General features: G+C 42.3%; 1 protein-coding gene across 1 annotated transcript in view; it reads right to left on the reverse strand.

The window, feature by feature from the left end:
- Positions 1-23,747, reverse strand: part of GARRE1 (granule associated Rac and RHOG effector 1) — a 105,663-nt gene that overhangs the window by 25,214 nt on the left and 56,702 nt on the right. Inside the window, exon 3 of the mRNA XM_056525810.1 lies at positions 7,475-7,660. Coding sequence (XP_056381785.1) covers positions 7,475-7,660 — 186 coding nt within the window. The remainder of the gene's footprint in view (positions 1-7,474; positions 7,661-23,747) is intronic.

A 23,747-nucleotide genomic window follows, 5' to 3' on the forward strand; every position in this document is an offset into this window, starting at 1 on the left:
ACAAGCATGTTATGATGCCATTAAAAGCATTGCCCATATTTCCAAGCTGCAAGAAAGCAATCAAACGCTACACTCCACAGAGTTACATGACTAGCACTTCTGGGAGAGGGGACGTCCCTCAAAGGCATTACCATCCACTAAGCCTTAAAGGACACCTCTGGGATGTAACAACTTATCCCCTATCCTAAGGATCTCCTGAACGGCGCTCCGACACCCTGCATGAAACTAGCATTTTCGACCACAGCATGAAGCTGCAGCAGACACCCCCCCCCCCCCTCCATATAGTTCTATGGCAGAGCTGGAGATTGCCTAAAGCAGCCCTCCGGCTCTCCCATAGAGCTGAGCTGCATGGAGGAGGCGTGTCGGCAGCAGCTTCGTGCTGTGGTCGAAAATGCTAGTTTCATGCAGGGAGTCGGGGCGCTGTTCGGGAGATTGCGGATAGGGGATAGGTTGTTAAATCCCGGTGTTATCCTTTAATGAATTATCTTGAGCACTAGAACGCATACACGTGACCTCATCTGGGCAGAGAATATGAAGTCATATAGAGGGGCATTTATCAAAAGTGAACTTCGTTTTGTTCACTTTAGATTTAAAAAAAAAAAAAAAAAAAAAGTTGTGGGTAAAGTGGCGCCCTTGTGCCAAATTTATCAAATGGAGCACAGACGTCGATGAATGCCCGTTGAACTGCTCTGTTTAAATATCGTAGAGCAGTGGTGGGCAGTGCGACAATTGTATTAAAAGTCGCACAGACCATAATACAATTGTGGCATGGAGACATATAGGGCAGGGTTGAATTGCCCTGTGATTTCTTCTAAATATGGTCCGTGCAACATGATAAATTAGTTACCACTGCACAAAGTGATCTAAAATCAGATCAGTTTGTGGTAATAAAAATGAAAAGTCCTAAATCAAATGTAGCAGGAAAAGTCACACGGAACCAGCCTGCGACTTTACCTGCGACAAATTTAGACAAAAAAAAAAGCTGTCTAAAGTGCTTGATAAATTCCCCTCATAATGTATAAATGCATTTCAGGTGGGGCTAATGTTCTAAAAAAAAAAAAATAATAAAAAAAGTTGTTTTAAACAAACATATGGAAACAAGCAACAAAGTCTGATATGTATAATATATGTGACATGCTCACCTTACTGCAGTAATACCGTATATACTCGAGTATAAGCCGACCCGAATATAAGCCGAGGCCCCTAATTTCACCCCAAAATCCCAGGAAAAGTTATTGACTCGAGTATAAGCCTAGGGTGGGAAATACATCATCCCCCCCCTGTCATCATCCAGACCCTCATCATCATCCCCTTGTCATCATCCCACACCCCCCCTTCATCATCCCCTTGTCCTCATCCCCACCCCCCTTCATCATCCCCTTGTCCTCATCCCCACCCCCCTTCATCATCCCCTTGTCATAATCCCCACCCCCCTTCATCATCCCCTTGTCATCATCCCCACCCCCCTTCATCATCCCCTTGTCATCATCCCCACCCCCCTTCATCATCCCCTTGTCATCATCCTCTTGTCATCATCCTCTTGTGAACTATCCGCCCTCAGTGGTCTTCAACCTGCGGACCTCCAGAGGTTTCAAAACTACAACTCCCAGCAAGCCCGGGCAGCCATTGCTGGGAGTTGTAGTTTTGAAACCTCTGGAGGTCCGCAGGTTGAAGACCACTGCGGCCTTCAACATCATCCAGCCCCCTCTCACCCCCTTTAGTTCTGTACAGTACTCGCCTCCGCTCGGCGCTGGTCCGGTGCTGCAGGACTGTCCAGTGGGGAGGTCGTCCGGTGGGATAGTGGTTCCGAGCTGCTATCTTCACCGGGTGCGCCTCTTCTCCGCGCTTCGGGCCCAGAATAGAGGCGTTGCCTTGACGATGACGCAGAAGGACGTTGGTAATGAACGTACCTCTGCGTCGTCGTCAAGGCAACGTGACTATTCTGGGGCCAGGCCCGAAGCGCGGAGAAGAGGCCTCCCCGGTGAAGATAGCAGCCCGGAACCACTATCCCACCGGACGACCTCCTCACCGGACAGTCCTGCAGCACCGGACCAGCGCCGAGCGGAGGCGAGTACTGTACAGAACTAAAGGGGGTGAGAGGGGGCTGGATGATGTTGAAGGCCGCAGTGGTCTTCAACCTGCGGACCTCCAGAGGTTTCAAAACTACAACTCCCAGCAAGCCCGAACAGCCGATGGCTGCCCGGGCTTGCTGGGAGTTGTAGTTTTGAAACCTCTGGAGGTCAGCAGGTTGAAGACCACTGCGGGTGGAGAGTTCACTCGAGTATAAGCCGAGGGGGGTGTTTTCAGCACGAAAAATCGTGCTGAAAAACTCGGCTTATACTCGAATATATACGGTAAAACAAATAAGTACTAGGTATATGTATTTTTCTATTGTTCAAAGTTTAAATATCTGCAATGATGTCTCTACCATGCGCCGATTTCACATGTACAATGACATGCAATGACTGGGAGAGAACATCTTACAGGACAAGTGCAAGGCATTTACAGCTGTATACAATGTTAGACTGAGATTTGCATATTCTATGTTTATTTGGCGTTGCAGTAAATATTTGAGTGATATGGACAGTGAGAATGTACCACATCATATCATTTACAAGTATAATACAGATGTAATGCTGGGAGCCTTCATCACATCAAGATATCACTATAAGTGATCTGGAATAGGTCTGCAATCTAAAGCTCTCCAGTGACCAGAAAATAACTTCCAGCATGCTGTCTGTCTGCTGGGACTTGTAGTAGTTTCACAGCTGCCTGTAGACCGCTGTTCTCCACTTCCCTGATCTGACCTAGTTTTGCAGATTAACCTGCAGGCTCTTATATGAACATGCCAGGTTCAGAGTCCTTACGCATAGCTGTGCTGACAAGGGTTATTGTAGGTTAATAGCTGAGGATGTGGGAGAAAGGATCACATGGATCAGGTGCGGTTTACAAAGTGGAGAAGGAGGAGGTGGAAGGCAGCCCTGGGCATGAGAAATGTGCCTGGCAAGAAACTTGCAGCCCATTCAGATCTCCTAGAAGTAAACAGATGACGTAGCTGTCAGGGGAGGTAGCAGTGTGAATGAAGATCCTCCCTGTCAATCCGCATCCTCTTCTCCGATTTATCAGTGGTTTTGGCGGCAATCATAGTGTGTGTGGATCACATGGATTGTGAAATATTTTTTTTTTTACATCAACTGGTGCCAGAAAGTTAAACATATTTGTAAATTACTTCTATAAAAAAAATCTTAATCCTTCCAGTACTTATTAGCTACTGACTACTACAGAGGAAATTATTTTCTTTTTTGGAACACAGAGCTCTCTGCTGAATCACGAGCAGAGTGCTATCTGCTGACATCTCTGTTCATTTTAAGAGCTGTCCAGAGTAGGTGAAAATCACCATAGAAAACATAAGCTGCTCTGGACAGTTCCTAAAATGGACAGAGATGTCAGCAGAAAGCACTGTGCTCGTGATTCAGCAGAGAGCTTTGTGTTTCAAAAAAGAATTGAATTTCCTCTGTAGTATTCAACAACTAATAAGTACTGGAAGGATTAAGATTTTTTAATAGAAGTAATTTACAAATCTGTAACTTTTTGGCACCAGTTGATTAAACAGTTTTCCACCGGAGTACCCCTTTAAATGACACAGAGCAGTGCACTGTTTATACTTTAACCCCTTAACGACCACTGACATATAGTTATGTCCTGTGGCCGGCACCCGATCTGTGAAGTGCGCTCAGAAGCTGAGCACGCTTCGTATCTGCGGGGTCCCGGTTGCTATCAGCTACCGGGACTCGCGGATAATACCGGACATTGCCGATCAGGTATTAACCCGGTATTAAACGCCACGATCAAAGTTGATTGCAGTATCTAAAATGCGAGAATACACTGCGGGTTAGCTCAGCGGAGCTGTTCTGGATCGCCGTGGTGAAATTGCGGCATCCCGAACAGCTTAGAGGACAGCCGGAAGTGTCTTACCTTCTTCCCTGCTGTCCGATCAGCATTTGATTGCCCAGAGCCTGAAATCCAGAACTGAGCAATCAAGAGCACAAAACATTGATCAATGCATTCCTATGGCAATGTATTAAACAGTGCCTGCAATCAGTATAGGTAGTATTACAGCCCCTAGAGGGGGCTATAACACTGCATAAAAAAAGTTAAAAAAATTAAAAAAAGTTCAATAAATGCGATTTAGCCCCTTCCCTAATAAAAATCAGATTCACCCCCCTTTTACCATAAAAAAGTGTGTAAATAAAAATAAAAACAAACATATGTGGTATCGCCCTTTGCGTAAATGTCAGCCATAATAATATATAGTTAATTAAACTGCGCGGTCAATGGCCAAAATAGCGTATTTTTGGTCCCCTTTTATACCATAAAAAAAAAAATGAATAAAAAGCAATCAAAAAGCCCGCTCAAAACAAAAATGGTACCGATAAAAACTTCATATCACGGTGCAAAAAATGAGCCCTCATACAACACCGTATGCGGAAAAATAAAGTTATAGGGGTAAGAAGAGGACATTTTTAAACGTATACATTTTCCTGCATGTAGTTATGGTTTTATCCAGAAGTACGACAAAATCAAACCTATATAAGTAGGGTATCACTTTAATGGTATGGCCCTTCAGAATTTTTCGGTGTAATTTTTACCGAAAAATTTACTGTGTAGAGACGGAAGCCCCCAAAATTTACAAAATGGTGTTTTTTTCTTCAATTTAGTTGTACAATTATTTTTTCCCCCGTTTCTCTGTAGATTTTTGGGTAAAATAACTGGTGTCGTTACAAAGTAGAATTGGCTGCGCAGAAAAAAAGCCACCACATGGATTTTTAAGCTGGGAGTTGTATTTTTGCAACAGTTGAAACTCTGCTTTAATAGAAAGTCTCTGTGAAAAACAATGTTAGTATTGGATCCATGCCTACAACAAACAAGAGTAATTCCAATAGTACAGCAGGACAATAGAGCAGAATTTGATCTGAGGTCAGGCTCATATGGAATTACTTCTCAAAGACACAGACTCCCCTACACTCTAGAATGTTTCATCCTCTGTAATAATCCCTAACCCTAACTAAAGGTCTATTCACACGTACAGTATTCTGCACAGATTTGATTCGCAGGATTTCAAGCTGTGTTCAGTTTACATTGAAATCTGCAGCAGAAAATCCTGCGCATTAAATCTGCGCAGAATACTGTACGTGTGAATAGACCATAAAAGTGCAAGTAAATTTGACTTCCATCTTATTTTATGGCTGGAGTGTCAATGCAACACACATTGCATAAGGTTGATCAACTAGAAATACACTTGCAAGGTTTTTATGGTATAGAAAGTATGGTCTAGAAAGTATGGTCTAGAAAGTAACAATAATGTCTATGTTGCTGAACTTTTTTCTATATTGCTATAGATTCAGCTTTATCTACTTGTGTGTATCCCAATAGGGTGTCTCTGACCTATATATGTATGAGAAAACAGGATATTATTGTCTAAATAATCACATCACTCAAAGGGCTGTCCTGTTACATGACTGGTGTCCCCAGACATAGCTTACCGATGATCACACTTTCCACCAATACTCCTCTATGCTCGAAAAATGTAAAGGTGAAAAGTAAACCTTCAGGATTAATGCAGCCAATATGATTGGATAAGCAGTTCTTGTGCATAACCCATAGCCAATCGAGCCATGCACATGGGGCTGCAATCTGCAACTCTTCAGGGCATGTTGGGAGTTTTATAACAGAACAAGAGATGTCAGACAGGAAATATAATTCAATGTCATAAATAAGGCTGATAAGTCCATTGCAGAAAAGGGAAGACAGACATGGGGCTTAAAAAGGAGCGTCCAATTATTTAAAAAAAATAAAACATTTTTACAGCTTACAACTTTCTGAGTCTTGTATAAGGCTGAGGAATGTGGAGTTCCCTGGCACATATGTGTTCTAAAAATAAATGGGTTTGAGAAGACAAGAGATGTATTATTGAGAGTAGTCTGCAATCCTCCGCACTGGCACCGCCACGTTCTCCCACACAACACAAACGCTCCACTAAGAAAAAAAGGTCACTATGTGGATGGATGAGTCCCCCTGCAAACAATACACAAAAGGTCCACACAGAGCAGAACAAATAGAACGAGCCGCCTCCTGACACTGGTACGGGCAAGTTACTGTAGACAGGGATGGCTCCTTTGCCTTCTAAATGGGAAAGGAGATATAACAGGATCATAAGAGCCTCTGCAGCACCACAAGGCTCCTTCATTTCCCCATTGAGAAGCTAAATACTCAGCCTCTGTGACCCTTTTTACAGAATGGAACATAAGGCATAATGCACTAAATGCACTAAATTACAATAATGATATAGCAGGCTTGAGCCATGAACAGTACAAAATAAACAGGACTGAAGAACAGCGCAAAGCTGCTTAGTGGCTGATGCCAGGGACACCATTATTTTGATACTGTAGTTTATCTGAATGGGTCAACAATGCGATTGCTAGACTGTGTATTCTACTATTAAGCTGCTGTTTTCTGACATCTGATGGGTGACTGGGTATTGAGACTTTTACCAATTGTTAAATTTAAAAAGGTAGAAGTGCTCAATGGAGCATTGTCTCTCTTCGTAGACTTCTTCCAGCAAGAGATTCAGTCTATAGAAAGTCTATGGGCCCATCTCCTTCAGTAAGGAGACAGCGAGGAGAGTGAACTCTCTCCCTGATCACTTCTCCTGGGGGGGAGGGGGGGGGGGGGGGAGGCAAAGGATCTCAGCACCTGAAACCCAACCAAAGCCTACATAACATATTGCGCCTGCCAGGAACAGACACTCTTTATAGAGATAAAGTCAAAACCTGTTTTCAGAAACAGTGGGGGCATAAAGCCCCCCCACAATCCCATAATATTGTGGCTCCCTCTTCACCTCCTACTCCTTGAATAACCTGCATCATGTTTGGCCATGGCTTTCTTTATATAAGGCTTGCCATCACATAATGCCATAGCTACCAGTTACTGGTACTAACTAGAATGAGGCCAACCCCAGGCAAGGATTCAGCTTTGTTTGTCACATTTATCTTCAAAGGACTGAAAACAAATAACAAAAGCTCTTGAGATGAAGCCAAACTGATGCTTCCCATGTCCTGCATTATATCGTCTGTGCTCAGTCTGTTACATATTTTCCACTGACTCGTCATAGCACCATATCTCCCAAGTTCTGTGGAATAAGGTTCTTGCCCTTTGAGTCATTTGGTGACAGGCTGGCCTATGAGGGCTGATAAAAAAAAAAGGAGCAAGATTGCTCCACCGCACAGCCTCAGATTTTTATTACACAGATCGGTTTATTTTCCTGCTATATGAGTCAAGTATGACTGTAGGCCAGATGACATCCAGAATCTCCATGTGTCATAGCTCCTAGACTACTGCTGTCAGTGATGAAATATGTAATGAGTTGGTGGTCAACTGTTGGTGAGTGCACAGGGGAAGGTTACTAGTTTCTCACCTCGGTAGCTCCTCGCCATGTCCTCACAGCATCATCCAGCTCTCTTGTGGGGCTCAGGTCACTGGATACAGGAGCGTTCTTACGCTCATGTGCTATCGCTTCAGCAAAAGGCTGCACTTTCTGCAACGCCTGGGACAAGAACTGAAAATGAACCTGCATTACAGTCAAAAAACAGCGACCAAGCACCTGTGGAGAAAAGGAGAGGAATACAGATTACTAAAGAAGATTACAAGTATCCAAGCACACACAGTAGGTCTTTTAGGAGGCGTACAAATACTTTGCACTCGTAAGCACAGAACTGCATGGAGGTAATAGCATCTTGTAACTGGTGGTTATATTTTGCTCCTAGAAGTGGGAAACTTAATACAAGTCATTAAGGCACTTCTACCATTAAGATATATACGATATTTGTTTCTTGTTATGGTGGCAACAATGCTTCCATAAAAGCCTTAGCAGGGTAGCCATGCAGAATTCTAGCATGCTTCATGAATGGCGTTCCACACATTGCTCACTATGTCCCATTCAGATTGTACAGCAAATCCACAATAAACCCACAGAATACACTTCCCCTACAAACTTACACATTACTTGGTCCCCCGATCTTCTATTTTCTACCTGCACCCGAGACGAGCGGTCGCTGCAGGACCTGCTGGCTTAGCCAATCACAATACGAGACAGGAGTGCTCATCTCGGAAGCAGGAAGAAGACTGAAGATAGGGAGAAAACCACAGCTTGCTCTCAATTCTGCACTGATATTTTCTTCTACATTTACAGACAGCAACATTTAGCCAGACTTAAGTATCACAACACAGTAGGATTTAGGTTAAGAGATCTAAGAAATCAGAGTGACCGCCACAATAGAAGCAGCCATGGAAATCATCCTGGCGAACACCTACCTTTCCCAGAAAGCTCAGAATAGAATTTTTATCAACAAAACCTCCATGTATGGACAAGCCTAGAAGCCCCACCAGATTATTTCTAAATGAAACAATGAACCTTTCACATCAGCCAGGGAATTCCTGACAAGTCTGTCATTTAAAGGAGCTATAGGCAATTGTTCCTTCAAAGGGATTCTTTTCCAAGACAAAAAAAAAACTCTTGAAAGGCAAAACAAACTAGTTCACCTAGTTCCTATACAACAGCATATCATGTCAGACCTGCTGTTCAGGACCCTGGGATGATGAGTGAGAGTCAAATGGTACCCAACTACCTGTCTTAAACTGATAAAACTGAAACCAGTTTTTACACACAGATTACCCCCACACCTACTTTAACATTTGAAAAAAAAAAAAAAAAAAAAACATGTGGAAAAAAACAAAACAATAAGATTGCAAAATAGTGCATGTGAAGAAGACTGTTCAAAGCGTTCGGGGTACTCCACTTGGCAGCATTTGGAAATTACTGTCCGGAATGCGGTTTTCGTGCTGCGGGGATCGGCCACGCCCCCTCAATGCAAGTCTATGGGAGGGGGCGTGACTGCTGCCACACCACTCCCATAGACTTGCATTGAGAGGGCGTGGCCGTGATGTCATGAGGGGCGTGGCCAACCAGCAACACAGGCCAGTGTAGTACCCCTTTTTGCCTTGCAGAAGATTCAGATTAGATTATTTCCTAGATAAGGCTGAACAAGTTCGGTAAAAGTGACTAACAAGGGACCTGGACAGTCCGTTGTACAATGGTCACAGATGGCTGACAGGGACTTTGAATGGGGTCGTTAGATTTTGTTCTCTCCTCAACTCCCATAATATGAACAAATTGGGCAAAAGGTTTAGAACAGGAAAGAGTTGATATCTGTAACTGGCAAAGCATCTATTTTTCCTATTGACATGTGCAGACAAAGACACTTCAGAGCGCCCGTGTCCCTTACACAACACAGCTGGCTACTCATGGGGAGGAAATAAAAATTCTATTTTAGTCCCCTGACGTCTGCTTTTGCACTGGCAATACACGGCTTGTCAAGCAATAAAACGTCATGTCTTGAGTAAGTAGTATAAAAACACATGACTGAAGGATCTGCAAGATCACAAGTGAAACACATGGGGATACTTTGACCAACACCAATGTGTGCATGAGGTGCAGATGGAACAGTCTGACCAATAAAACCAAAAATTTCATTTTTCTAATTTGACTACACACTTACAACACCGCAAAGTGACAGAGAAGGGAATTTATCAAACCATTTACCATGAAGTGTGCTTAGAGGACTTTGTAAAGCGGTTACTTAATTATCAACCCCGCCCTATAGAACCAACAAAATGGCTCCATGCGACAAATGTATGAAGGTTGGTGAGATATTTGATACAATTGTCGCACGGCCGACACTTCTCTGCAATATTTAACCAGATTAAAGTAGAACAGTTCTGGGGTGATTTATCAAAGTCTGGGTGCCATTTAATAAACCTGGCGCCAGTCTCTCTTTCTCTGCGACATTTGTGGACTAAAAACAGGAAAACCACCAGATTTGATGACACCAGCTGTGTGGTTAAAGCGCTAAAGATAAGTAAAAAGCAGGAGCGGACTGACAGGTCGGGCACTGCTCGAGGGCCAGGGGCTGAGGGGGGCCCGCCACTGCCTGCTCTTTTATTTCTAGTTTTAATGTCAGTCCAGATGAGCCTGCAGTCAGGGGCCCACACAAAAATTAAGATTAGATGCAGCAGCAGAGTTCAACTCTGTGTCCCTTAGAACTGGGATAGAGTTAAAGGAGTATTCCAGGAATTCTTTTTATTTGACTATGCTACAGGGGCTGTAAAGTTAGTGTAGTTCATAATAAAGTGTCTGTACCTGTGTGTGACGTTTTCTCACAATTCTTCTGTGATTTTCACCCCAATATTTATTTTTGACAGCATACAAAATGACTTTTTGTATTTTTCCCAGGTTGCAATGCGGCAAAGACCTAACTCACTAGTCAGCTGATGACAGGGAGCCTGTCTGCTTCAATGGGTGGATGGATCGCATGGTGGGAGAGATCAATCTGCAACTAATGCAACAGCTGTAGGCACCCTGATTGAAAACCACAGGTCTTTTGAATGGATGCAGCTTATTTATGTTTCAGTGGGTGGGGTGGCTGATGTGTGGGAGGGAGGAAAATAGAATTATGGGATTTGTAGAAAAAAAGAAAAACTCAAAAAGGCAATGTCCGTTCATAAAAAGCTAGCCACAGTGTTATGGTAATCTCATGGCATAGCCATTTAGCCTCAAGACAAGCACAGATCCTTCCTAAGCATGTTCATTACTATCTGGCAGGTACGTACTAAAATCACCTTATGGTGGATAACCCCTTTAAACTATGCTACTTCTTATATGGTTCGCCTTATAAAGGAAAAAAAAAAAAAAAGTTCCACCTGAGCAGCGCTAAGGATGATTGCTATCTGCCTCCTGTGTTCACTTTGAGTATCCTGGTTGGGAAATGCTGATATGTACAACACATGTAATAAATAAATTATATATCTATCTATATATATATATATATCTCTATCTATCTATCTATCTATCTATATATATATATATATATATATATATATATATATATATATATATATATCTCTCTATCTATCTATCTATCTCTCTATCTATCTCTCTATCTGCTATGGTACCCTGTTGAGCACCTCAGGAGTGGATAGGGTTAAACAGAGACATTAAAACCCCTTAAACCCTGCATGGGAGGGATACATATTTATGTATGTGTATATTCAGGGGCGGCATTAAGGGGGGGGGGGCAAACAGGGCAGCTGCCCAGGACCCCCAGCGACTGCTACAGTGTTAGTGGCTGGGGGAATAAGTGTGACAATGCAGCCAGCACTATTTAGAATTGAGCCTCGCTGCTTCTTAAAGGCTCTCAGCAGAGGCCATTCACATTATGCTGGCAAGGAGAGGCCAGGCTCCTTAAACAACCCTTTGTCTGGGGCGCATGGAACTCCATAACACCACCGTCACCACCTTAAGATCAGGCGCGATTGTGGTGGTGCCCTCTACCACAAAGAGCAGTGACTAGTTGTAGTGGTGATGGGTAACTGACATGCCACGCACTGATTCAGAACCTCAATATTACAACACCATTTTGTAAAATTTGAGGGCTAACGTTTCTACGCAGTGCATTTTTCGGTAAAAACAAACACACTATCCTTAATTTGTAGGTCCACACAGTTACAACAATACCCAATTTATATAGGTTTTATTTTTTTACTACGTTACTTTTTGTACAAAATTTTGTTTGCTTAAAATTGCCATATTCTGATTCCAATAACTTATTTTTATGTATATGGGGATGTATGAGGGTAATTTTTTTGTGCCATGATCTGTAGTTTTTAAATCGGTACCATTGTTTTGATGGGACTTTTCAATTGCTTTTTATATTTTTTTTTATGGTATTTCAACTTTTGGGGCCAATTTTAATTTTGTCCAGGGCCACACTATGCCTAAAACCGGTCCTATGTGCAAAAAATTTTTTTTTCACTTTTGTTCTTTCTCCTCAATTTTCCACCTACAGACCTATATAAGGCTTGTTATTTTGAGTCACCAATTGTACTTTGTATTGACGTCACTCATTTTACTACAAAATCTATAGTGAACCTAAAAAAAAAATAATAAAATTTTTAATTATTTGTGGGGCAAAATTGAAAAAGAAAAACAAAAAAAACATGCCATTTTGTAAATTCTCAGTGCTCACATTAGTCTTTATTCTGTAGGTCCATACAATTACAGATACCCAATTTATATAGGTTTTATTTTATTACGTTTAAAAAAAAAAAAAAAACTTTTTGTAGTCAGTATGCTTAAAAATGTCCTCTTCTGATCCCTATAACTTTTTCATTTTTTTGTATATAGGGTAATTTTTTGCACCAGTATCTGTAGTTTATTTTTAATAAATACCATTTTTTTTAATCACTTTTTATTCATTTTATTAAATTTGTTTTCTGGTATATCAAGTAACCAAAAAATCAGCAATTCCGTTTTTTTATATTTTTTTTTTTACGTTTACGCCATTGACTGTGCAGATTAATTAACAATATATTTTAAATAGTTTGGACATTTAGACATACGGCCAAACCAAATATTTAGATTTTTTTTATTTATTTTTTTTACATTATTGTATAAAATTTTTTTTTACATTTTTATTAGGAAAGAGGCTTAAATCACATTACTTTTTTTAAAACATTTTATTTACATTTTTTGAGTCCCCAAAGAAAACTTATCTGTGATCTTTAGATTGCGTACATTGAACAATGCTGTTCTATAGCATGGTTTTCTTTATGTTTACGCCGTTCATTATACAGGATCATTAACACTATTTTCAGTTTGGACATTCATGCACACACTGATACCAAATAGGTTTATTTTTTTTTAACGATTTTTGGAGTAAAATGGGAAAAGGGGGCGATTAAAATTTTAATGGGGACGGATCTTATTCAAATTTTTATTTTTATTAAATTTTTTTATGTCCCCATAAGGACTATTTATAGCAATCAGACTGCTAATACTGTTCAGTGCTATGCATTAAGCATAGCACTGATCAGAATAAGCAGCAATCTTCTTTGGCCTTCTAGCAGACCAGTGAGGAAGACCTGAGGAGAGCGGGGGAGGCAGGTGAGGGGACCTGTGTTGGCCATCTTGGCTAATCTGATCCCTTTGGTCATGCTGCGGGTGATCCGATCAGCCACTAGAAGCAATGATTTGCTGCAGATGAAGTCACCAGAATGGATCATGGTGGTGTCCTTAATTACCGGCGGGTCCCAGTCTGCTGATAGCACCCGGGAACTGTTGAACATAAAGCCAGTGCATCTCCCGTGCTTGCTTCATCTATAAGACGTAAATGTGCGCTAAGGTGCGTTACGTACTAGGATGTACATTTACGTCCTATGTGGATAAAGGGTTAATCTTTAGGGGGAATAAGAAACGCCACAATACAAACTTATGAGAAAAGATGCTCTAGTAATATGTCCTATTTAAATACGTTCAACAGTGAGCTATAAAATGGTGACCCATAATTTACGCATTAACGTGTCCCTTTCATTTGCATTTTTTTTTTCTACGTAGATAATGATATTATTGGGTGAACACGTGCTTTCTTGACCTGTAGCTATTGCCTGCGTGTCTCTGTGTGGAGACAAAATGTGGAAGTGTGGGCAGGACAAGCAGGGCTCTGTGCAGGCTCCTGGCTTGTCAATCAGCCTGCTGTGTGAGCTGGGAGAATGTCACAGAGCCCTGCTTGTCCCGTCCACATATGCAGTATTTTGTCGCTGCACAGAGACACACAGGCAATAGCTACAGGTCAAGACAGCATTTGTTCACCCAAAAATGCTTATTTGTTACGTTTTATTCCCCTCGCCTTCTAATAGCCATAACACTTTCAGTTATCCAACTACAGACCCGTATGAGGCTTGTTTTTTTTTGCGCCATCAATTGTACTTTGTAGTAATATCACTTATTTTATCACCAAATATACACTGAGGGAAAAAAAATTGAGAAATTTGAAAAAAATAGGAATATAGCAACTTTTTGGGGAGGTTTCATTTCTATGTACTGCACTTTTCGATAAAAAAAAAAAAAATAAAATAAATAAAAGCCATTAGACCTGATTTAGTAAGAGTGGAGTGTATGTTTTATTGTAGGTTTTAATTCCCTAAAAAAATTTTCCACAGTATTTACTACTACACAAGTTTCCCTACATTTTCCACTTTCCCTACATTTTGCTTTTTTACACCTGCTCTGATCTGTCTGGTTTTCCTCAGCTGAAATCCACCACATTTTCTGTGGAAACCTTAGTAAATATTAGGGCTGCACGATATATCGCAAAAGCAATCAAATCGCGATTTTTTGCTTTTTGCGATATAGCGATACAGCCCCCTGGGAAAACTTGCGATTATCTGCTCATCCCGGCTCCCGTGTGCTGCTGCAGGCGGGGGCCGGCCAGAGCATGTAAAAACTAATTTAAATACTAAAAGTCAGTGTTTTCCAACCAGGGTGCCTCCAGTTGTTGCAAAACTACAACTCCCAGCTTGCCCGGACCGGCAAAGGCTGTCTGGGCATGCTGGTAGTTGTAGTTTCACAACAGCTGAAGGCACCCTGCTAGAAAAACACTGAGGTAAGTAAAATGGTGCAGGGAGAAAAAAAAAAAACCTTCTGCTAACCTACTCCCGGTCCCTACAGATGTCATTTCCCTCTGTGCGGTCCGGTGTCTCCTCTCTTCACCATTCAACTAGTAGGACCTTACCCTTTTCAGCAAATCACTGGCCGCAGCGGTGTCACGTGTGAAGCCAGTGATTGGCTGATGGGGAAAGGTCTTTTTCGGTAGCAAACACACTAGGTTTCCCGGTTCTGGTGGGAGATTTGAAAACCACCCGGGAAACCCAGTGTATTGCTGCAGTACACAATGTGACTGGGGGGCGGGGAGATTGTGGAGAGAATGTGACATTGGGGGGGGGGGGGGGGGCGAAGAATGTGACATGGGGGGGGAAAATGTGACATGGGGGGGTCAGAATGTGACATTGGGTGGGGAGAATGTGACGGGGGGGGGCGAGAGTGTGACATTGGGGGGTGCGAATGTGACGGGGGGGGGGGGGGGAGAATGTGACGGGAGGGGATAAATGCTACGGGGGGGATGTGACAGGTGGAATGTGGCAGAGGGAGGGGGAATGTGACATGGGGAAAATGTGAAGGGAGAAGATGTGACCATGAGGGGAGAATGTGACGGGGGGGAGGTATAAATTAAATGGGGAGATGTTAAATGGGCGGTGGGCATAAAATGGGTGGATAGTTGTAAAATGGAGGAGATTGGACATGAAATGGCGGAATTACACCATTATATCGCATATAAAAATCGCAATATTTAGGCCCGTAATCGCAATCACACATTTTCCCGATATCATGCAGCCCTAGTAAATATGTTGGGTTTTTATGAAAATGTCGGGAACACGCCAATTTTCCCAGCAGCCACGCCCCTTTTTCAGGTTCTCTTAGTAAAATTGAGAGTTAGTCGGGTTTTTTTTCAATTGTGGCGGAGACAGAATTTCTGGCGTAATGCACCAGAATCTGGCGCACAACCCGGACAAAATATGTCGGGTTTGCAATAGTTAATGAGGGCCATTATCTTTATTCTGTAGGTCCATACGATTACAACAATACCCAATATAGCTTTTATTTCATTTTACTACTTTTAAATAAAATGATGGGGCAGATTTATCAAAACCTGCCCAGAGGAAAAAATGCTGAGTTGCCCATAGCAACCAATCAGATCGCTTCTTTCAATATAAGGCCTTTTCAAAAATAAAAGCAATCTGGTTGCTATGGGCAACTCAGCAGCTTTTCCTCTGGACAGGTTTTGATAATTCTCCCTCGATATCATTTTGTAAGAAAATTATTATGTTTTAAATTGTCCTCTTCTGACCCCTAGAACTTTTTTCTTTTTCTGTATATGGGGATGTAGGAGGGTCATTTTTGCAAAGTAATGTGTCGTTTTATTACTACCATTTCTGTTTTATGGTACTTTGATACATTTTTATACATTTTATATATTTTTTCTGATATATGAAGTGAACAAAATATACAATTGTGGAATTTTTTTTACATTTAAGCAATTGTCCATGTGGTTTTATTAACGTTATATCTGTGGCGATACCGCATAGGTTTACTTTTTGTTTGTTTATTTTTTTTTCTTATGGAAAAAAGGAGGGGAATTTAAACTTTTATTAGGGGAGGGGCTCATTTACATTTATTTGAAAAGTAAAAAAAAAATTGTACCCATAGGGGACAATAACATGCCATCTTTTGAACGCAGATACTGGACTATGCTGTGCCATAGCACAGCACTGATCAGTGTTAGCGGTGCTCCATTAGCACAGGCTGCTAAGGTGGTGCCGATAGCACACAATTTTGCTGTGGGTGTCCCGATCAACTCCACTAAGCTACCAGCACTGGATATTTAGCAAAGTTTACTGCAGCATCTAAAAGGGTTTATGCGGAGATCAGCCTGATTGGTGAGGTTTGGTATTAGCCACGGGCCATTAGCCATGTTATTATCTCTATTATATAAAAAGTTTTTGTAAATGACAGGTATGCTTTAATGGGTGGTTTGTGGGTCACCATTTATAGCTCACTGTTGGACATATTTAAAGAGGACCTGTAGCTTCTTTTACCTCTCTCATAACACACACACACCACACATTTTTTTAACCAATGTATATTACAAATACTCATATTCTCTACATTATATAAAGTTTTTGCTAAATGACAGTGCAGATTTAAAAGAGTACTGCGGCGATAAACACTTATCCCTTATCCTCACTGAGGTACAGCTCTATGAGAGAGTCGGGGATAAATGAAGGCTGCATCTTCGCCTCTCTCATCAGGGGTGTGGAAATTAAAAAAAAAACTACTTGTCCAAAGGACTAAAGCGGAACACAATCTACTTGTCCCTCAAGAAAATCCACTTGTCCTGGCAGATAAAATAATTTCCACCAAAATAGTCTGATCCCCCCCACTAGACCACCAGGGATGGATATAAGATCCTTTAGACACTGCTGACAGCGGTGATCTAATGGTTAATAGGCGATCGCAGTATGTCAGGATATTACCGGCGGGAGACCTGTATCTCCTCTTACACCCGAGACAAGCCCTGAAAAGTCTACATGTAACTTTTTGATCACCATAAAAAATTTCTCATATGAAGTGACCAAAAATGAACAATTCTGGACAATTATTTACATTTCCACCGTTCACCGTACGGTTTAATTAACATCATATTTTAATAGTCTGGACATTTACACATGCAGCGATACCACTTATGTTTATTTTTGTACATTATTTTTATTTAAAGAAAATTGGAAACTTTTATTAGGAAAGGGGCTTATTCACATATATACGCACTTTATAAAATATTTTAATCACTATTTTTCAGTCTTCATAGGGACTTATGTGTTACTGGGGGGGGGGGGGGGGGGGGGGTTCTGCTTCTCCAGTTTATGTGCTGCATTTTGTGCCAGAAAATGCTGGAAGTTGCATTTAGTTACTAGATAACTACAACTCCCAGCATGCCCTGATACAGCCTATGGTTTTGTGGGTGTTGCAGCATGTTGCACTGTATAGTAGTACAGTTAAGGTTATTGTGTAACATACTGGGAGTTGTAGTTTTGGTTTGTGTCAGCTGCAGAGCCATAGTCTGTGTCAAGGAATGCTGGGAATTACAGTTAGTAACTACAACTCCCAGCATGCCCTGATACAGCCTATGGCTCTGCAGCTGACCCGAACCAAAACTACAACTCCCAGCATGTTGCACTTTATAGTTCTACAGTTTAGGTTATGGTCCAACATGCTGGGAGTTGTAGTTTTGGTTCGGGCGTGTTTGCGTGCATCCGTGGGGCTCTTGGTTGGCGGGTGAGTATGAAGGGGGCGGGATTCTGTGGGTGCAATTTAGTGTGGGTGCCACTAAAAATAAATAAAATTAGATGGCACAACTGCCCTAATGCCCGTCTGCCCCTATACAAAACATTTATGCATACATATACATGCACCAGCCAATGCCCCCATATACATACACACACCTGCCACTGCCCCCCCCCCCACATCATACATTACATACACACAGATACACTCACACCATACATATACACCATACATATGCACACATCATATATACACCTGCCGCTGCCCACCCCACATCATACATTACATACACACATCACACTTAGACATTATACACACACCATACATTACATACACATCACACAGACATCATACACACATCACACACACACCATACATATCCACCAGTGTTTCCCAACCAGGGTGCCTCCAGCTGTTGCAAAACTACAACTCCCAGCATGCCCAGGGCATGCTGGGAGTTGTAGTTTTGCAACAGCTGGAGGCACCCTGGTTGAGAAACACTGATATACACCATACATATGCACACATCATACATACACCTGCCGCCCCCCCCCCCCCCATCATACATTACATACACACATCACACATACACTCACACCATACATATATAACCACCCTTCCTGCCGCCGCCTGTATTCTTGGTCTCCTCACCTGAGCCGCCATGAGTGGACATCAGAGCTGTAGTCCCGGCCGGTGTGAGGTGAGATTTCCGTCCTCTCCTCTATCCCCTCCCCCCTGCTCTGTGTTTTCCCCGTGCAAACAAGCAACCTCCCCGTGGTGGATTAGGTCCTGTCTAGACAGAGCAGGGGGAGGGATAGAGCTGTGTGTGGGGGATGGAGCTGTGCACGGAGCTGTCTATATCCTCTCTCTCACCCTGCTGTGTCTTCTGAGCTGCATCCTCCATCCTCCGGGAGGGGAGATAAGGCTCAGACTTGGTGTGAGGTGCAGACTTCCATCGGCTCCTGCGCCTCACACCGACATGAAAGAAAAATAAGGGGGAAGTCTGTCTGTCCCTGCTAGCCCGATACAGGGCTAAATCTATGAACAATTCACCTGCCCGGCGCCCAAAACTACTTGTCCCGGGCGTCGGGCTATAGGATTTCCACATCCCTGTGACTCATAGAAATACATGGAGGGGGCATGTCGGCTGCGGTGTCATGCTGGGGCTGACATGTCTCCTGCATGGGAGAGCCGCGGCAGAGCCAGGGCCCCATACAGGAGATTGCAGGGGGTGCCAGCGTTTGTACCCCCTGCGATCAGACACTAATCCCCTATCTGCAGGATAAGTGTCTATGGTTGCAGATCTCCTTTAAGGCCTTGTGCACATGATGGGTTTTTCTGTAGTAATACTGGAATACAGCAGATTTTGCCAAATTAGTCCCAAATTGTGTTTCTGCACAAAAAAAATAAAAAAAAATAAAAAAAGCATTAATAAATGACATGTCGCTAATCTGTGGTGTATAATGGGAGACTATTTTACGGTGGAATGCAATGCCATGTGAAATTCCTTTGTGTGATCATGTCCTAACTGTGACTCCCCAATCATTTCCATATGTGCACATTTGCTTAGAAGAAGTGGAACCACCATCTACACAAACATTTCTGTGATAAAATCCCAAGATGTTTGGTAGAGTCTCGGTTTATGGATTCCCCTACCAGCATGATCATTCAAAACTACACCCCCCTTCCTCTCTCCTACTATACTGCAAATGCCAGTCCATAATACAGGAAGCACAAGATGATCAGTGCTTACAACAGTGCTGAAGATACCCATGAGCAACGTAGCATCTCTAACAGCACTGCTGGGGGTGGTATGGGCAGCAACCAAAACTGATTTGCTTGCTGGTTATACCTATGCACAGAATCAAGATTTGTTTAGGAGAGTGTCCCTTTAAAAGCAATGTCAACAGAGCAGTGGAAACTTTTTTCCTTTTTGGAAAGAGTGTCTGTAGGGAAGAAACAATGCAAGTCTGGATTAGTCAAGATAAAGAAGAAAGGAAATGGGTTAGACAGAGAGGAGTATGGGAGTGTTTGTTGTGCTGGGACAGTGAGGGAGTTACAAGGAAATCCTGGGACTTGCTTTTATTCCATAGCACTATAATAGGGAGAACAAGGACACATGTACAGACCTGGTAAATTTACACACATCACCCGAATGTCACTAATACACAAATGTTACTGAAGAGCAGGTAAAGATTTGGAAGAGGCAGGAGTAACATGAAACAGATGTGGCACTAGGGAGGGAGATACTTCCAATGTTTTGCAGACTGTCATTAACCCTATAATGTATTTGTGGTGCAGCAGCCTGCAGTCTAGTTTCCTACACCACATGATCACTGCCAGTCCCCATCAGACCATGGTCCTTTACAAACCACACAGAAAGTTTGAAGATGGGAAAACTACTCAGAAGTCCTTAACCCCTTCATGACCCAGGGTTTTTCCGTTTTTGCACTTTAGTTTTTCCTCCTTACCTTAGAAAAACCATAACTCTTTAAATTTTGCACCTAAAAATCCATATGATGGCTTATTTTTTGTGCCACCAATTCTACTTTGTAATGACATCAGTCATTTTACCCAAAAATGTACAGCGAAACGGAAAAAAAAAATATAATTGCGAGACAAAATTGAAGAAAAAACACAAATTTTGTAACTTTTGGGGGCTTCTGTTTCTACGCAGTACATTTTTCAGTAAAAATGACACATTCCCTTTATTCTGTAGGTCCATACGGTTAAAATGATACCCTACTTATATAGGTTTGATTTTGTCGTACTTCTGGAAAAAATCATAACTACATGCACGAAAATTTATACGTTTAAAATAGTAATCTTCTGACCCCTATAACTTTTATTTTTCTGCGTATGGGGCGGTATGAGGGCTCATTTTTTGCGTTATGATCTGAAGTTTTTAGCGGTATCGTTTTTGTATTGATCAGACTTTTTGATCGCTTTTTATTCATTTTTTCATGATATAAAAAGTGACCAAATATACACCATTTAGGATTTTTTTGCGCATAAGCCATTGAACGTGCGGTTTAATTAACTATATATTTTTATAATTCGGACATTTCCACATGCTGCGATACCACATATGTTTATTTTTATTTACACTTTTTTTTTTTAATGGGGATCTTTAAATGATCTTTATTCACTTTTTTTAAAACTTTTTTTCTGCAGTGTTATAGCTCCCATAGGGGGCTATAACACTGCACACACTGATCTTTTACATTGATCAGTGGTATCTCATAGGAAACCAGTGATCGATTATTCTGCCGCTTGACTGCTCATGCCTGGATCTCAGGCACTAAGCAGTCATTCAGCGATCGGCTGTCATGTAAGCTGTTCGGGATGCCGCAATTTCGCCGCGGCGATCCCGAACAGCTCCCTGAGCTAACCGGCATTAGTTTACTTTCACTTTAGACGCGGCGTTCAACTTTTAACGCCGCGTCTAAAGGGTTAATAGCGCGCAGCACCACGATCAGTGCCGCACGCTATTAGCCACGCGTCCCGGCCGTTGCTAGGTGCCGTGGCCCAGCGTTATAGAATGGGAACCTACCCATGATGTACATGTATGTCATGGGTCGGGAAAGGGTTAAAGGGGTACTCCGGTGGATTTTTTTTTTTTTTTAATGAACTGGTGCCAGAACGTTAAACAGATTTGTAAAATTACTTCTATTAAAAAAAATCTTAAAGGGGTACTCTGGCGCCTACACATCTTATCCCCTATCCAAAGGATAGGGGATAAGATGCCTGATTGCGGGAGTCCCGCAGCTGGGGACCCCCGGGATCATACACACGGCATCCCATTTGTAATCAGTCCCCGGAGCGTGTTCGCTCCGGGTCTGATTAAGGTCGACCGCAGGGCCGGCGGCATGTGATGTCACGCCCCCGTGTGACGTCACGCTCCGCCCCTCAATGAAAGCCTACGGGAGGGGGCATGATAGCTATCACACCCCCTCAATGCAACACATGAATGAACATGTGCAGGATACTTTATGGCGGTCGCGGTGCGGCGGGTCGGGGGGGGATTGGGATTTGGTGGCGGTGATAGGTCTCAGGACCTCCGGACAGGCAGGGGTTGAGAAGCGGGTGGCGGCGGCGGTCTATGGCACCGCAAAAGCCACTGCGGAGCATTGATTTAAAGCGCTTGCTTTAAATCAATGATCTGCAGCGGTGTCGCGGGGGGATAAATAGCCGATAACTTATACCTCCACCGATTATCGGCCCTAAAAAAACGATATCGGCCGATCCCTACTGCTTACAGGACAAAAACCGCAACAACAGTTCCAGAGATATTCATCTGGTTTCTAATATGCACAAGGGAGGCAGGCTACTGCAGTAGGAGCAACCCCATCTCCTCCCGATGTAATCACACCCCCTGATAGTGAGATTGGATGAAGCATGGATGAATATTCACGGGGGGTGGCGATATCGGCCGGACTGGGCAGGTGAGAGAGTGTTGCTCCTACGGCAGCAGACCATCTCCATTGTGCAAAACAATGAATTAACTTAATAGCAACCAGACAAATCACATGAGTGGCTGCACCGATTTTTGCTGGTAAGCAGCATTAGCAACAGGGTCATCAACACCATCTACCTCAAGGATGTGGAAATCCTATCGCCCCATGCCCGGGACATACAGTTCCGGGTGCCGGGCAAGTTAATTTTTCAGGCCTCTAGCCCTGCTCCGGGTAAGCAGGACCAGATCTTGAAGCCCCCATCAAGTACGGCTGCGCTTTGGGTGTATGGAGCAGGCTCCTGTCTTATGCTCCTCCATACCTGACGGCCTCCAGCTGATTTCTGGTAGCTAGGGGCCGCCACTTATAGTCAGCATGCGGCTGGCTATTAACTCTTTAGTTTGCTGCTTTGACAGCGGCATCTTAAAGGACATGTAAATGCTAGTGGGGTGGATCCCCCCACCCAAAAGGGCGATCCACTGTGGAGGTAGCCGGAGGGCTTACCTCTTCTTCCCTGGTGTCCATGGCTCTGTCATTGATAGTGTCCATGGCTCTGTCATTGATAGAGCCTGGCTGGACCAGGCTTTATCAATGGAGTTCAATAGAACTGCATTGATCTGTATGAGGAATCTAATGATTCCTCCTAGAAGTCCCCTAAGTATCAAGGAAAAAAAAGTTTAAAAGTTTGACACACATTAATCCCTTCCATTTTAAAAGTTCAAATCACCCCTTTCCCTATATGAAAAACATAATAAACGTATTTGGCATAGTTATATATCCTGTATGATAAATGACGTAAATGTAAAAAAAAAATTAATGAAAATACCAAACCCCAGAATTGCAATGTTTTATAGCAAGAAAACAAGAGTTTGGGGGGCTCACACTGTGCTAATATGTACCGAGGTTTCTGTGTTCCACGTAACCCTACGTGCCAGAAAGGGAATAAAGAATATAGTGGTATAAAGACCTCTAGGTATATATTAAATAAAATTGTATTAGATGAATATTAGAATTGAGATGTGAGGTAGGTGTGTATGCGCAAATAGACTAGCAGTAGATGATATGAGTAAAAATTAATGTAAAATATAGTAGTTCTAGCAGGAGCAGGGCCCTTGCTATTGATCTACTAAATATATTAACAACGAGTTTGCGCAAAAACAGTTAAAAATAATATTACGTTGTGCAATCTCAATTCTAATATTTATCTAATAAAATTTTATTTAATATATACCTAGAGATCTGTATACCACTATATTCTTTAATGTTTTATAACATCCCAGAAAAAAGTAAAAATTGATTAAAAAGCCAGATCAATACCACAAATTTGGTATTGCTGTAATCTGGCCAATCTAAGGTTTTAAAATAACATGTTAGGTTGACCACAAAAGGTAAATGGCATAAAAAAAGAAAACCATCAAATTTGTTAAATTATAATTTATTTG

This window comes from Hyla sarda, chromosome 6, assembly GCF_029499605.1.
Source record: "Hyla sarda isolate aHylSar1 chromosome 6, aHylSar1.hap1, whole genome shotgun sequence".
Taxonomy (NCBI): domain Eukaryota; kingdom Metazoa; phylum Chordata; class Amphibia; order Anura; family Hylidae; genus Hyla; species Hyla sarda.